Source organism: Lynx canadensis, chromosome A3 (assembly GCF_007474595.2).
Source record: "Lynx canadensis isolate LIC74 chromosome A3, mLynCan4.pri.v2, whole genome shotgun sequence".
Lineage (NCBI taxonomy): Eukaryota > Metazoa > Chordata > Mammalia > Carnivora > Felidae > Lynx > Lynx canadensis.
In genome coordinates, this window is record NC_044305.1 from 16,053,055 (window position 1) to 16,069,597 (window position 16,543).

The 16,543-nt window shown below is 47.6% G+C and overlaps 1 protein-coding gene across 1 annotated transcript in view; it reads left to right on the forward strand.

The window, feature by feature from the left end:
* The first annotated feature begins 5,713 nt into the window (after window positions 1-5,713).
* The window catches only part of JPH2 (junctophilin 2), a 69,509-nt gene continuing 58,679 nt past the window's right edge, over window positions 5,714-16,543 (forward strand). The window contains exon 1 of the mRNA XM_030309563.1: window positions 5,714-6,583. Within this exon, the coding sequence (XP_030165423.1) occupies window positions 6,205-6,583 (379 nt within the window). The 5' untranslated portion in view covers window positions 5,714-6,204. The remainder of the gene's footprint in view (window positions 6,584-16,543) is intronic.

The following is a 16,543-nucleotide window of genomic DNA, read 5'->3' on the forward strand; positions in this document are numbered from 1 at the left end:
TGCATTCAGCCTCTTGTGAACATTGCATGTTGTGTGACCTCTAAAAAATTCTGTACTACACTTTTGGGGGAATGGGCATGAAAAAGGCGGCTAACATGTTAATATGAAAGTAGTTTTGACCTCACAGACCTCCTGAAAGAGTAGATCCCTAGACCATACTTTGAGAACCACTAATTGAGGCCATTATAGTTTCTATTGTAAAGGTGTCTACCACCCACCCCCTCACCTCCACAACCTGTGTCTTGCTTTACCTTCTGTACTGGTGAGAGTGGAGCAAATCGGGCTTAGCGTGTTACTTGAATAAAGATGGTTCCTCATCTTTAAGTCTCAAGTCCTTTTTAGTCTGCTTTCCAATCAGGTGACCTGGTTGTTTACTTAATTCTGTATGCTAACAGAACAGTCACCAGGGAATGAAGAAAGATGCACCTTCCTTTCACAGCTGTCATGAGGAGTGGTGTCAGGACAAAGTTCCAGTGGCTGAGTAACCTGTTGAAGAAATCCAAACTTGGACGAAGGCTAAGCATTCCAGATTCATGGGAATCAATTTTAAGTATTTACACCTCGGTCAAAATCTTCTCAAAATATGAATCTTGAGGCTAAAAATTACTCTGCTTAGACCCAGCTGGGCCAGCTTTCACATGAGTGTCGCACATTGGAACACTTGACCTTCTGCAAGAGCAGTTTACTGAAGCAATCTTTCTTGAATGCACCCAGATCGTGGATTGAGGGATTTTACTCTCATGTTTTGAAAAGTAGCATCCTGACCATGTGCCTTTAATAATGGAACATTCATTCATCCCATTTATTCAGCAAATATTCCTAGAGTGCCTACAGCATCAGGCACGTGATACTAAATGCTGGGAATTGAACAGGAAGCAGAACTACACCCTTGCCCTCAGTGGAGAGAGGAGGATTCCGAGATCATAAGGGCTTGGGGAGGGGGCAGGGTTGTTCTTTTATTTGGGCGGTCAGAGAAGCTCCTGTGATGAGGTGGGTGACACTTGAGCTGAGACCTGAAGAAAGTGAGGGAGTGAGCCTCGTGGATATTTGGGGGAAGGGCATTCCTGACGAACAGCAAAGATGACAAGGAGGCTTGAGGCAGGCAAGGTCACAGAAGCATGGGGCAGGGGCATATCACAGAGGGCCTCGCAGGCCATTTTAAAGGCTGTGACTCCTGAACGAGGTGAGGAGCCATTGGGTGGTTTGGAGGAGAGGTATCAGACTGGCCTTTACAGAGGGCACTGGCTGCTCTGTGTGGACCCAGGGGAGCAGGGCAAGAGGAGGCCAGGAGGCAGGAGGCTACTGCAGTAAATCAGGCAATGGCTTTCGGTGGCTTGGACACTTGGCAGTGCAGAGGAAAAGGTGTATTCTGGAAGTATGGTGGAGGTAGAGCTGAGGGGATTTGTCAGTGGATTGGATACAGGGTGTGAGAGAAAGACTGGAATTAAGGACTCTAAAGGATTTCAGAAGCGGGGAGTTGGCTCGAGGAGCAGATACGGGAGAGGTCGGGAGTCTGATTTTGCTCCTGTCTTCCGAGGTGCTTATGAGACACCCTGTGGCCATGTTGAGTTGGTGGTGGACCTACGACTAGAGATCAGCAGAGAGGCAGGCATAGGCTGGAGACACAAATTTAGGAGTCGTTAGCCTATGGACATTTAAAGCTCAGACGGAAGGAGACCGCCTAGGAAGTGAACGTAGATGAAGAGCCAGACAGAGGACCAAGCTCTGGGACATTCCCATGGTAGAGAAGTCGGCAGAATGAAAAGGAACTAGCCAGAGACCAAGTAGGAGCAGCCAGTGAGGCAGGAGCAGAACAGAGAGAGCAGGGCTATCAGCCAGGTGAAAAAGCATTTAAGAAGAGAGTTGTAAGCTGCCAAGTGGTGCAGAGAAGGAAAGGTGAGCACCTACAATGTGCAGGCGCTGGGCAGACACGGATGGGCCAGAGTGCCGGGCACTTAGTACGGGGTTCGTGCTTTTTTTTTTTTTTTTTAAATGAAGCTAATCCTTCAAACAACTTACTTTGGAGGAAGAGCCCGAATGTGCGAAGGCACCTAACCCAGCCAGCAACCTTGTCTGGGGAGGCGGGGCTTCTGCAGCTGAGAAGTACTCCAGTGGATTTCTGGGTGCAGACCCTCTCTCTCTCTTCTGGATTTTCGGGTCCCTCCCCTCCAGGCTCTCTAGGAAGCAGTCCCACCTGCGAAGTGAGAAGGAAACAGGAAGCGAATGATTACCCTCTCTGATCAAAGAACAGAACCACGGAGCACGGAAAGACCTGGGGAAAAGCAAGAACGGGACAGCTACCTTTAAAAGCAGTTTAGAATTCATTCCGAGTTTAGTAAATTCCCTTCTGTCTGAGGAACTTGGTTTTCCTGATGACAATCTGTTGACAGACACGGATGGCCTCAAGAGGTCGCCCTTTCCCTGAAATGCATTTGGCTTAAAGGGAGGGGCAAAAACGTGAGAAGTTCAACACTAATCACCTAAGGCCAATACCAAACTGGGCAAAAAATTTCCTTAACCTTTTAAGAAATCAAAGTGTCCCTTTACCAATAACATGGTTTATCAGTTTGAAAAGTGACAAACCACAGGACAAGGTTGAGTAAACATGGACTGTGTAGAGTAAGGAATGCCTCAGTGTCAAGGGGTTTCGTATTTAGGCAGTGACTCTCTTACCTCATTGGTGACTATCTTATTAAGCATTCTATTTGAAGAGCAACTTATCATGTGAGGATAATTTTTAATTAGCTAACGTTTATTGGGTGTTAGTGTGTTCTAAGCCTTTTTAGATACCAACCTACATAATCCTCACCCAACCAAAGAAGGAAGATACTGTTATCCTGAATACTAATAATCCTTTGAGACAGGTACTTTTACAGTTGAAGGGTTTGTGGCTTAGGGAAATTAACAACTGGGCCAAGGTCACACCTTGTGAGGGGCAGAACTGGGATTTGAACACAAATCCACAACTACCTACCGTATACTTATCCAGTACCTATAGGGTACTGGATTCGTGAATGTGTAAATGCTATTAAGAAAGAGTTTCTTAATTTAAAAACATACAGTGATTCTTTTTTGTTGTTGTTTATTTATTGATTTTGAGAGCGAGAGCACACATGCATGTGGGGAAGGGGCAGGGAGAGAGGAGAGTGAGAATCGCAAGCAGGCTCCACACCATCAGCAACGGAGCCTGATGAAGAGCTTGAACTCACAAACCGTGAGATCATGACCTGAGCTGAAGTCAGATGCTTAACCAACTGAGCCACCCAGGTGCCTCCATACAGTGGTTCTTAACCAGAAATGAGTCAGATCCGTCTGAGTTTTTTTTTTTTTTAATTTAATGTTTATTTATTTTTGAGAGAGAGCCCAAGCAGGGGAGGGGCAGAGAGAGAGAGGAGAGAGACAGAATCTAAAGCAGGCTCCAGGCTCTGAGCTGTCAGCACAGAGACCGACGTGGGGCTCAAACTCAAAAAAGGCAAGATCATGACCTGAGCTGAAGTTGGACGCTTAGCTGACTGATAAGGGTTTATCTGAGGAGTTTTAAAAAGAATAAAACTACCTGAGGTTTTTCCCGGAACAATCTATCATTGATTTGGGGTTGGGGGAGAGGGCTCTGGAATCTGTTTATGTTTTTAAGTTCAACAGGAGTTGAATTTAAATCTTAAGTGTACCCACCCTTGGTAGGGAACCACCGTAGGGAGCTGCACGGATGAACAGTGGCTGAATTTATCAGGTGGAACAGCACAGTAGGACACAGCAGCCCCCCAGTCGTAGAACAGGATTGTGGTGATTTGCCTAGTGTTTAAAATTTTTTTTTTCAACGTTTATTTATTTTTGGGACAGAGAGAGACAGAGCATGAACGGGGGAGGGGCAGAGAGAGAGGGAGACACAGAATCGGAAACAGGCTCCAGGCTCCGAGCCATCAGCCCAGAGCCTGACACGGGGCTCGAACTCACGGACCGCGAGATCATGACCTGGCTGAAGTCGGACGCTTAACCGACTGCGCCACCCAAGCGCCCCTTGCCTAGTGTTTAACTACAAAGAGTATTAACTTGGGCAATTCAAACCCCTCTAACTTCCACTTTGAGCGGTTCTCCCCTCTCCCCTTGAGAGCAGAGTTGGGAAGAAACGTGTGATTCTCCAGTGACCTTGGTGATAAGTGGCAAAAGCAGAGCTCTCTCGGGCCGGCAGCGAGGCATTCTTAAAATCTGTCAGTCAAATCCATTCACTGGCTGGATGGTGAGTCAAACACCTAGACGATGCAGTCTTTATCCACTGCTACTTGCTGCCCATCAGCTCGGTGTTGGTGAGCTCAGAGGCTGGGTGTTTCTGCCTGGGGGTGAAACGTGGGCCCAGATGGGGCTCTTTAACAGCGAAGGAACCAGTAAGAACTGGAGTCAGCTGGGATGAAGGGAGACATCATGTTCTGTCCATTTCTGAAACAAGGACAAATCTTCCACAGTGACTTCAAGTGGCCTGAGTCATCGTGGGATTTGGAGTATGTCAGATAAGTCTGAAGTCAGATAATAGTCCAGTAGTTCTCAAATGCCTTCTGGGCTTCCTTTTTAAGTGATTTCTATCCTCCCCCTCTCCATATCTCTACATCTCCCCACCCCCCCCACGCCCCGCCCACTTCCTGTTCTTGGTGTCTCCTACCTTTCCCAGAATTACTCTATACTCCTGTTAACCCTGGGCTCAGTTGGGATTTCCAATCATTAATCCTGGCCACAGCTTCATGTCATGGAGATTTATTTGTCCCTTTCACTGGAGTTTGGTGGGAACCTGAGTGCTAGGAATCCACGCAGGCCCTTTGCTCCTGACTCTGCCCCAAGAGCTTTCTGAAGTCTGGCCTCACAGGCCCTGAGGACACCAGAGAAAGAAAGCTTGCAAAGGGGATATTTTTAAAAAATCATGATCTTTGACTACTGCTAAGACAACCTCATTCCAAATAATCAGCAACCCTGTGTCTCAGAGATAAAGACAGGCTCCTCGCCCCTCAGAGAAGAGAGAAAGGGAGCCATCGGTGCCTTTTCTGCGCTCTTTGCAAGGTGTTCCCAGGGGTGCAGAGGGGGACTGGAGGTTGTGCGTGAGCCCTGGACTCAGATTTGCTCTATCTTCCAGAATCTGTTTCCAGAACCTCACTTCTCTTCCCGAGTTCCCTCCTCTGCTTTCAAAAGCATATGTGAACCATGCCCGTTCCTTTCTCTTTAGGTCACCAGATTCCTTTATGGGGCTGGCAGCGTGGATAGCCCCGGGTCCTGTTAGGGCATGTGAGCAGTGGTGGGGCTGAGATTTGCCAATCGCTCTGCTCTGGGGGATTTTAAGTGTTCCAGGACTGGGTGTTCCTCCAGTCCTCCTTTCCCCTCCCTTCCCCGATCCCTCTGCCTGTTCTCTTTCTGCAGACTCCGGCCAGCCGGGGACGCTGGAGGTGGAAGGGAGCTCATAACCAGGGGAAGAAAAGCCACCAAACTGTCCCAGCTGCCTACACTTAGTTCTCCGCTGCCCTTCCTTGCCCCTCCAGCCTCTCAGCTGGGTCTGGAGCACTAGCCCAATTTGAAACACCCCTCCCGCTTCGAAGGAGGCTGGGCTGGCCAGGGGGTTATTTTGGGAGCAGCCTCAGAGATCCAATGGCCTTGTTAGGGCAACACTGACCTTTCCGTCCCAGGAGGAGGGCAGGATTGGAGAGGGGCGGGGCAGCGGCTGGGAGATGGACAGCCCCGCACACCCACTGGGTGGAGAAGGGGGCCAGCCGGCTGCAGGAATTCAGCCTCGGGCTGGGGGCTGTCACCAAGGAGGAATTTCTCCACTTTGAAACAGACTGGGGACCCCTCCACCCCACCCCTTTCACTGTGCTTCTTAAAGGGATCACACCATTTTTCCTTTGACTCCAGGGAAGCCAGACTTGGGACGCTCTATGGAGACTTTGAATCTTGCCCTCCTGCTTCCTTCCCAACTGGCAGCCTTCCTCTGGCTGGTTGAGTGGGGGCCTCCCAGGCATGGCACTGACCAGCCGACCCAGTGCTGATTTGGCTCCTGGGCTCATTCAGTCTCTGGTGGCATCTTGCTTTCCCCCTCCTGGGGCACAGTGGTGAGTCAGGGGCATCCAGCCCTGAGTGTGCTTGGAGAGTGTCGCTGGCACCCCCCCCCCCCAACACCCTCTCTCCCCCACGCTGGAGGACGGTGAGGTTGTCAGGGGCTACGATGAGATGAGTGGGGGCCGCTTTGACTTTGATGATGGCGGGGCGTACTGTGGGGGCTGGGAGGGGGGAAAGGCCCATGGACATGGACTGTGCACGGGCCCCAAGGGCCAGGGCGAATACTCGGGCTCCTGGAACTTTGGTTTCGAAGTGGCGGGCGTCTACACCTGGCCCAGTGGGAACACCTTCGAGGGATACTGGAGCCAGGGCAAACGGCATGGGCTGGGCATAGAGACCAAGGGACGCTGGCTCTACAAGGGCGAGTGGACACACGGCTTCAAGGGACGCTACGGAACCCGACAGAGCAGCAGCAGCGGTGCCAAGTATGAGGGCACTTGGAACAATGGCCTGCAGGATGGCTACGGCACGGAGACCTATGCAGATGGAGGTGAGCCCAGCCTGGGGCCCCGCAGAGGGGGCCGATGAGTGAGGGAGACTGGTGGAGGGTGGGAAGAAGGAGGGGCGATATGACACAGAATCAGAGGAGCCAGGACGCTATTTGCTGTGTGGCACCGGGCAAGCTGCCCTACCTCTCTCAGAATCCATTTCCTTGTCAGTAAAGGTGGGGCCAATGACAGGGCCATTGAGAGGGCTGGCAGCGGTGTTTAGGACAAGACCTGCTGTATAAATACACACTCAACACACATTCAGTAAAACCTAACTACTACTGTTTGCATGCTAGGCTTACAAACAGGCATGGAATATACTCTGGCTTGTGCTCTAGAAGAATTTGGGTCTAATCTCAACTTTGCCATGAAAGTTATTTTCAGGCAATAGATCATGAAGTGTTCATTCATTCACCCATCCATCTACCCACTTATCCATCCATCCACCCACCCACCCATCTAATCATTCATTCATCCACCTATCCATCCTTTCATTTAGTGCATATTTCTGTGGTACCTCCTATTTGCCAGGTATTATGAAAAGAGTTAGATATAAAGAGGAATAAGATACAGCCCAAAGCTTCAAAGATTGGCTTTAAACAAGCCATTATACATGAGTAGGTACAGAGTGCTGTGGCAGAGAAGTTAGATTTGAGGAGGTCAGGGGCTGCTTTAGAAGAGGTGACATCTGAGCTGGATCTTGTTGGGAAAATTGCTTTAGAGAGGGTGTGAGAGCAGGAGAGAATGAGTAAGAAGCTCAAAAGCATGAGCGTGCCCGGTGGGTTAAGGGAATGGAGAGGAATTTTCTGTGGCAAACAGCCGTGGGGAGTGGCAGAGAAGATATCATCACATCATCCACTGGGTACAACTGCATGTATCACTTAGTTGAGCCTCAGTTTCCTCATCCACAAAATCGGTTTTAGAATGTCAGTGCTGCTCAAAATGTGGGCAGTAGACAGTATCAGCATCATCTATCCACCAATTCAAAATTCAAAATCAGGGGCCCCAACTAGACCTTCGGAATCCAAATCCAAATCTTGAGGGCAGGCCTAGGCATTTGCTTTAACAAGCCCGCCTGGAAATTTTCATATACATTAAAATTTAAGAAGCAATGCTTTAGATCAGGTGCTTGCAAATGACAGATAGCGGGCCAAACTGGCCAGCTGCCTGTGTTTGTACAGCTTGTGAGCTAAGGGTGGAATATTTGAAAAAAATCAAAAGAAGAACACTACTTTGTGACATGTGGAAATTGTATGAAAGTCCCTACATAATATCCTTTTGGCCCACAAAGCCAATACTATTTACTATTCAACTGTTTACAGGAGAATTGGCTGGCTCTTGCTTTAAATGGTCATTTAGTTTCCTCCCAGCTCAGGATAATTCTATGAAGTCTCCATAACTTGCCCCATTGGGAAGAGGAGCTAACACAGATACCTCAGAACTATATATTTTGGCATCTGTCAGATGCATGCGTAGTTATATTATATCACTATGACAGAGGGTGAGCAGTGGACAGTCCCAGAGTGGGTTTGGGGAGGGGGCAGGAAGGGGCATGAGCCAGCCCAGAGCAGAAGCTGTGCTCAAGCTGAGGCTGGTGGGCATACACAGAGGGGCCTCACGTACAGGATGGGCTCCTGACTGGGCTGCCCATTGGTGAGCCCGTGGTGAGGACCCACCCTCAAATGCATCTGCATGTTAATGAGGTTGTGTCCCTGGAGTTTCTGTGGGTGCAGTGGCAGCTACACAGCACTGGCTGGAATTGGACAGCGCTGAGGACAATTTCTGGCTCCACACTTCCTAATTTGGTGTCCATCAGCCGTTTGCTGAATGTCTGCAATTTGGTGCAATTCAATTCACTGGATGTTTATGCTGGACACTGCGCTGAGCGCTGGGGACAAGTAGAGAGCAGGCCTCAGCTTCTCTGGCTACAACAGGGAGATGATCCTTGAGTGCTTGCTGGGTGTCAGATACCCATGCAGAGTGGTGCACGGGGTGCCAAATGTTCCTTCGCTAAAGTGTCTTAAAGGGGGAAACCTATTCATTCATTCATTCATTCATTCACGCAACCGATATTATGGGGCACCAACCAGGTGTCAGGCTCCATCCTACAGCAAGTTCCAGGAGCCAGGGCAGTGGGCAAGCAAAGTTATGAAACAAATAGCAGAGAAGGAAGAGGGTGACTTTTTGGATGGTGTAGCCTGGGAAGCAAGATGGGAGGACTAGGGAGAGAGTAACGACTTCCAGGCAGAAGGAATGATGGTCACAAAGGCCCTGAGGCAAGACTGGACTTGGCATGCTTGAGGAACAGCAAGAGTGCCAGGGTGGCAGGAGTAGAGTGGAGGGGGACAGGCAGGGGTTGACGTTGGAGCTGAAGGTGTGAGCCAGATCACGTAGGCATTGCAGGGCCCAGGGCTTGATTCTGGGTGTGCACAGGAGCTCTTCAGGCTAGGTAACTGGAAGGCCTGTTCCTCTGGTTTGTCAGAGGCCCAGACTCTTCTTCCGAATGAGACAGTCCCACATCCAGCAGCCCTGGAAACCTCAGATCTCTCCCAAGCCACACACGAGGTGCAACTCTCCAAAATTAGATGTGGCCACTGCTTCGGAAAATCTCCTTAATCAACCTGTCATCAGTTCCCCGAGGGTTTGTTAAGGACCTGCCCTTTGCCCCATCCTGGGTAGTGCTGAAGAGAATGTGGACAAATAAGATCCTGTGATTAGAAACGGCTGGGAGTCAGGCAGCCCTGGGTTATTATTGTGGCTCTATCCTATTATTTAATCTCTTGGAGCCTTAGTTTCCTCACCAATAAAATGGACTATGCTAATCTCTCATAAGATTTCTCATGAGATAAACAGGTACTCAATAAATGGTAGTTGCTATAATTACTATTCATTTGCATTAACTCATTCAATAAATATGCACTGAGTGATTATTATGAAGCTAGCTCTATACTATACTGGTGGTGGGAGGGAGGAGTATAGACATGAAGAGGATGGGCAAGGTCCCTATCTTCCAGAGAATCTAACAAGAAATTGTACTATAGTGTGTTAGGTACTAGGCAGGAAAGTACTGGGAACTAAGGGAGGAAGAGGTGGGCAACTAATCAGACTGAGGCATTCAGGAAGGCTTCCTGGAGTAAGTGGCAAGCTGGGCTCTGAAGTATGGAGGGAGCCAGGTGACAAGGGTGGGAGATGAGTGCCCCAGGTGGAGAGAACAGTGCACGCAGGTCAGGAGGTCCAGAACTTACTGCCATCCAGGAAATAAAGCTGAAAGTTGCATCTCCTCCCCAGTTTTCGGAAGGACTGATCAAAGGGACAATATGTTCCATTTCCTCCAGTCCCCACCTTGCCTTGCGGTCAAATGTCGCAGGTGACTGCCTCCTCTAAACTAAAGGAGGGGCACCTGGGTAGCTCTGTCGGCTAAGTGTCCGACTCTTGATTTCAGCTCAGGTCATGATATCATGGTTCATGAGTTCGAGCCCCACATTGGGCCCTGCACTGAGCATGGAGCCTGCTTGAGATTCTCTCTCTCCCTCTCTCTCTCTCTGCCTCTCCCCTGCTCGCTTGCTCTCTCTCTCAAAATAAATAAAATAAACATTCAGAAAATTTATAAAAATAAATAAACCAAAGGAAACAGCAGTTTTCCAAACTGGAGGTATTGACCCATTAATAGGCAGTAAAATCAATTTAGTGTGTCATGACCTGTATTTTTAGAAATGAAAGAACAGAACAGAAAAATCAGAGTGTTTCCCAGAGGATAAGAAAGCATTGTTTCCTGAAACATTTGTTCAGCTGAAGTACATATATAATGTGTGTGTGTGTGTGTGTGTGTGTGTGTGTGTGTGTATAAAAACTTCTGTGTTTACATGCATTGTGTATTTCTTACATGATGTGTGTATAAATGTATTTCCTACTGCAGGCCATGGTCAAAAACATTTGAAAATCACTATTCTAAAGTGACTTGACGTGGAACCCTCATCCAAGCCTCTCCATTCCCACGTCCACAGACTCTCCCTCTCCTCCAAGCCTGACACTTCAGCTGGGGGTTAATTAAGCTCTCCAGCAACCCCCCCCCTCCCCGGGCAGGAGAAGATGGAAAGAAAGGTGCCCCCTGGGGTCCCAAACCCTGCTATAAACCTCCTGGCACCCCTCCCCTGCCTACAGCCCTCTTCCTGCCCTGGCCATATATAGCAAAACTAAAAATAGCTTCTGACTTAAAGCTCCAAAGCAAGCATACACCCAGGCCTTAAGTAGTAATGCTCCTTTGACGGCCTAGCTGTCTCCACCCCAGGGACCCACAGACTCCAGGACTGGAAGGGCCATTGGCGATCTTTGCTTTCCTAGGTTCTTGATCTGGGGCCCATGCCTTGGCCTCAAAGGCCCATCAGGGTGCAGGCAATATGTGTGCATATGCATATGGGTTATCTGTGTTTTTCCTCAGAGAGCCCTCAGATTCTTAAAGTAATCTGGTGCTCCAATAAGTTCTAGAACTACTTACTTATCTAGTCAGTAATCCCCTCCCCCAAACGTGCAGTGGAAAAACCAGGCCCAAGGCTGACTTTGTTCATAAAGCCAATAGTAATAATAATAGTTAATATGTTTGGTGTGCTTACTATGTGCCAGGTGCTGTTCTTGGCATGGAACACGCTATGTTATTTAAACTTTCACAACAACCTCGTGGGGAAGTACTGTTATCACCCCGATTTTACAGATGAGGAAACAGAGACAGATGATTTAAGCACTGTATTCTTACTCATGGTCCTCTAGCTAGTAAGAGGCAGACATAGAATCGGATGGTAGTAAGTGATAATTAAATATTTCACAGTGTAACTATTTTTAATAAACAATAAACAACTATACAAAATAAGACTGGCTACACCATGGGTGAGACCTAGTGCAAAATGAAAACGCAAGACCCCTTCTTCAATATCATTAAGAATTTCAACACAGTGACAGCCAAGAATTAAACCAAGTGCAGGGCCTTCTAAGTGCAGAGCCTGGAGCTATGACACAGGGGGTATGCTCATGAAGCAGGCCTTGACAATGGCCATATCTGCATGAGCCACTTACTGTGTCTTTACTCTGTGCCAGGCTCTGTGCTAAGAATCTTACACGTTTTATACTATTCAGGCTTCTTTTTTTTTTTTAATTTTTTTTTTAACGTTTATTTATTTCTGAGACAGAGAGAGACAGAGCATGAACGGGGGAGGGGCAGAGAGAGAGGGAGACACAGAATCAGAAGCAGGCTCCAGGCTCTGAGCCATCAGCCCAGAGCTCGACGCGGGGCTCGAACCCACGGACCGTGAGATCGTGACCTGAGCTGAAGTCGGACGCTCAACCGACTGAGCCACCCAGGCACCCTATTCAGGCTTCTTAATACTCTCATTGACTACCCTAGCGGTGTTTACATCTTTATGACTACAACCCGCTATAAATTAGGTATTTCACATTGTAATTCTAGACATACACACACAAATGTAAAACTGAAATATATCACTGAAAAATATTTCCCTTCCTATATGCAGTACTTGCTATTGTCTCTTTTATTCCATCCTGTTGACAGAATTAAACTCTGCCCTGATAGAGTACAGCACTTAGAACAGAATTTAACATGTGGGTTAGTGCTATTATTATTATTATTGTTATTATTATTATTATTACATGTTTAGCTATGACAACTGGGTCAAAAACCCAAGCTTCTGCTCTCTGGATCCAATTTTCTTTCTCTTGCCTAAAGCTGATGGCTTAAGCTCATTTTAGCCCAATTGACTCTGAACATGGGAACAAAATGGATTTGCCAGGATCTGGGTCTGAGCAATACCTAGTGTCCCATTATCTGGGCCTGGGATATGTGTTCCTTGAAGCAACTTTATTCATTCATTCATTCATTCATTCATTCATTCGTTATCCACAGGAATATCTTTTCTATTGATCTGTTTGTCTACCTTTATGCCAATATCACGTTGCCTTTGTTACTGGAGCTTTACAGTAAATTTTATTTTATTTTATTTTATTTTATTACAGTAAATTTTATTTTTTAAGTTTATTTTGAGAGAGAAAAAAAGAGAGAGAGCACAAGGGGTGGGGGACAGAGAGAGAGAGAGGGAGAGAGAGAGAATCCCAAACAGGCTCTGCACTGTCAGCTCAGAGTCTGATGAGGGGCTCGAACTCATGAACCATGAGATCATGACCTGAGCCGAATTCAAGAGTTGGATGGACACCTAACCGACTGAGCCACCCAGGCATCCCTATAGTCAATTTTATAGTAAATATTAAAATCAGAGTAAATCTTCCAACTTTGCTCTTTTTGCTTATGGCTGGGTTCTTCTAGGTCATTTCCGGTTCTATATACATTATCAAATCAGCTTGTTCATTTCTAGTAAAAATACTGATACGCATTAAAGTGATTAAAATTGCCTTAGACCTAGGGCGCGTGGGGGGCTTGGTAGGTTAAGTGTCCGACTCTTGATTTCAGCTCAGGTCATGATCTCGTGGTTCATGAGTTTGAGCCCTGTATCAGGCTCTGCATGCTGGCAGTGCAGAGCCTGCTTGGAATTCTCTCTCTCTCTCCCTTTCTCTGCCTCTTCCCTGCTCACTCCCTCTCTCTCAAAAACAAACAAACAAACAAAAACTTAAAAGAAGTGCCTTAGACCTATACATCAATTTACAGAGAATGGGTAATGTAACAGTAGTGACACTTCCAATCCATGGACGTGGTAGAAGTCCCTATTTATTTAAGTCTTTCATTTCACTTAGCAATGTTTTGGAGTTTTCAGTGTTTTGCACACTTTTTTTCATTGAATAAAATTACAAGCTTTTTAAACGATATTGTAAATGGAATTTTAAATTTCATTTTTCCAATTGTTCATTGCTAGGTTATAGAAATGCAATTATTTTTGTCATTGACTTTGAATCGATTAATTTACCCTGCTAAATTAATTTTTTAGTTCCAGTGGGATTTTTTTTTGTTCTTTTCCAGATTTAAAAGGAACATCTTTTAGTTTAAAATTTCTCGATTGCTATTAAAAATCAAGTGTGGAAGTCCTAAGAAGGGCACGTGGGACTTAGCATGTGGGGCTTGCAGTAGCCAGATCTGGGTTCAAATGCCCTCTGTGCCACTTCTTTCTTTAAAAAAAATTTTTTTTAATTTAATTCTATTTTTTTATTTTTAATTTATTTGAGAGAGAGAGAGAGCAGGGGAGAGGCTGAGACAGAGAGGGAGACATAGAATCCAAAGCAGGCTCCAGGCTCCTAGCTGTCAGCACAGAGCCCAATGCGGGGCTCAAACTCACAAACTACGTGATCATGACCTGAGCTGAAGTTGGTCCCTCAACCAACGGAGCCACCCAGGTGCTCCCCTGCTGTGCCACTTCCTAAATCTTTGAACGTGGGCACTCTGAGCTTCCATTTCCTTTTTTCCCTTAGGGATATCACATTCTCCTTCAACACATGGCTGAAACAATGGAATGAGATAACACATAAAAAGCACTTAGCATAATGCCTGGCACATAGAAAGTGCTGAAACTATTCTCCTTTCTTGCATTCCCTTCACCATCTAGAGGGTGAACTAATTCAGGATGGTCTGAACCACAGCTGTTTTGGGGAGACTGTTTCAGCACAGAAACTAGCTTTTGACTTGGGAGCAGTTAATAAGCTAAGACTTTGATTCAATTAGTTCTGCCTTGAGTCCTGCCAGTGTTGATGGAACTCCTGCCAGGCACGATTCCATTTCGAATGTAGAATCAGCATAATTTAACCTCATCTTGAAAATCTCATGTCCCAGTTCACAGCCAGGGGGCCAGTGTGACAGCCGGCTGAGCTGCTGTCATGGCAGCTTCTTGGCTTTATCTGGGACCCCAGGAGAGCCGAGCGGACCCTCAGGGAGACAGGGAAGTGGACACAATTAGTCTTTCTTCTCTGCAGCTTTGCTTTCTGTGATGTGTGTGTCCAATTGGCCAAGTCTCTGCACACATGCTCCTGTCCAAGGCCAGGCCCTTGGGATTCATGGGGCTTGCTTGTTTCCAGAGCCTGCTAATTCCATGTCCCCAACAGCTGTTCCCTGGACCAGCCCTTGCTGCCACACCCTCGTGAGGAATGTTGAGCCTCATTTTCTGAGGGCCCTGGTTGAGGTCGGGGTGCAGGCTGAACGGGGGGGATGGTGTTGCTTCCTGCCATAGACCAGAGAGCTACCCTTGTTCTCTTCTACCCCTTCTGGAGCTAGAGCCACAGAGTAGGTGGACAATTAGGTCCGGTCACGAATGAAGCATCTAGGACCCCTACTCGTTCCTCTATAACTGAGAGTTGACTGGCCCAGACCCACCTGGAAAAATCTATAGAATGATCCAGGGGCTGTGGGAAGGCCAGAACCCCTTCTCCCCAGGCAAGTAGTGAGCACCGTGAGCCTGGAAGTATCCAAGCCTATGCTGTTGACCATCATCTGGGCAATGTAGAGTGGGGGTCACACACCGAGGCCTGAGGGCTGCACACAGCCTGCAGGAAATGCTCTATTTGGCATGCACAGTGACGATGGTTTTTTAAAAAATTTTTTAATGTTTATTTTTTGAGAGAAAGAGACAGACAGAGCACGAGTGGGGGAGGGGCAGAGAGAGAGGGAGACACAGAATCCGAAGCAGGCTCCAGGCTCTGAGCTGTCAGCACAGAGCGCGACTCAGGGCTGAAACCCACAGACAGTAAGATCATGACCTGAGTCGAAGTCAAACGCTCAGCTGACTAAGCCACCCAGGTGCCCCTACACACATGATGTTTTTAAGACTTTTATTTTTAATTAAATTTGAATCCTTTATGGGTACCATCTTAGTAAAGTGATCAAATTTCACATCACCGATGACAGGACGGTCTTACAACATAGGCCCTTGATGGGATGTACAGAGGAGGGCACAGCATCACCTATATATACACCATTCCTGCCAGGAAGGTGTGGAGAGGAGGCAGTTTATGCAGGGCCTTGTAGGCCATCATAAGAATCTGGCTTTTACTATGAGAAAAATGAGGCCTATAAAGAGTGACATGGTCAGATCTTGTTTAAAGGGATTCCTTTGGCCACTCTGTTGAGAGACTGGGGAGAGGAGGTGGTGCAGAAAGGTAGAAGTAGGGAAACAAATCAGTGAGCTTACTGACAGGTGAGAATACAAGCTTGGGCCACCATCTGACGGCGGCAGAGGTGGAGAGGTGGCTGAATTCTGGATCTACTATGAAGGTAGCATCAATAGATTTTGCTGATAGATTGGATAGGGGGAGTGAGAGAAAGAGGAGTCCAGGATGGCTCCAAGGCTTTGGCCTAAGCCTCGGAAAGATGGCATTGCCCTGACCTGAGATGGGCCAAGAGTTCGAAGAGGGAAGGTCAGGAGCTCAGTGTTGGACGTCGTGGGTGAGAGATGCCTGTTGCACATGCCACCTGGGCATGAGGGTTGTGGGCAGGCCTGAGCATAGAAAGGGGGCTGAAATGGGGCGCCTGGGTGGCTCAGTCAGTTAAGCCTCCAACTTTAGCTCAGGTCGTGATCTCACAGTTTGTGAGTTTGAGCCCTGCATTGGGCTCTGTGCTGACAGCTTTGAGCCTGGAGCCTGCTTCAGATTCTCTATCTCCCTCTCTCTCTTCCCCTTCCCCACTTCCTCTTTCTCTCTCTCTCTCTCTGTCTCTCTCTCAAATATAAACAAACATTAAAAAAAATTTAGAAAAAGGGGGCCTGAATGACCATGGGGGGCCTCCTTTGAACCCAGACTCTCTCCCTTTGATATCTTTTTGCCTCCCCTCCACCCAATTATTTCTGGTTTCCCAGGCCCTCAGGGTTACTGAGCCGACTCAGAGCCTGGCAAAGGCACTTTCACCCGGGTGACTGGTGTGCAGGGCTGGCAGCACCCAGGTGATGTCTCCTGGTTAATTCCCTGCTTCTTGTGTGACCTGTGGGGTGTCATCCGGGGTAGCAGCCTCTGAATGTGGGGATGGT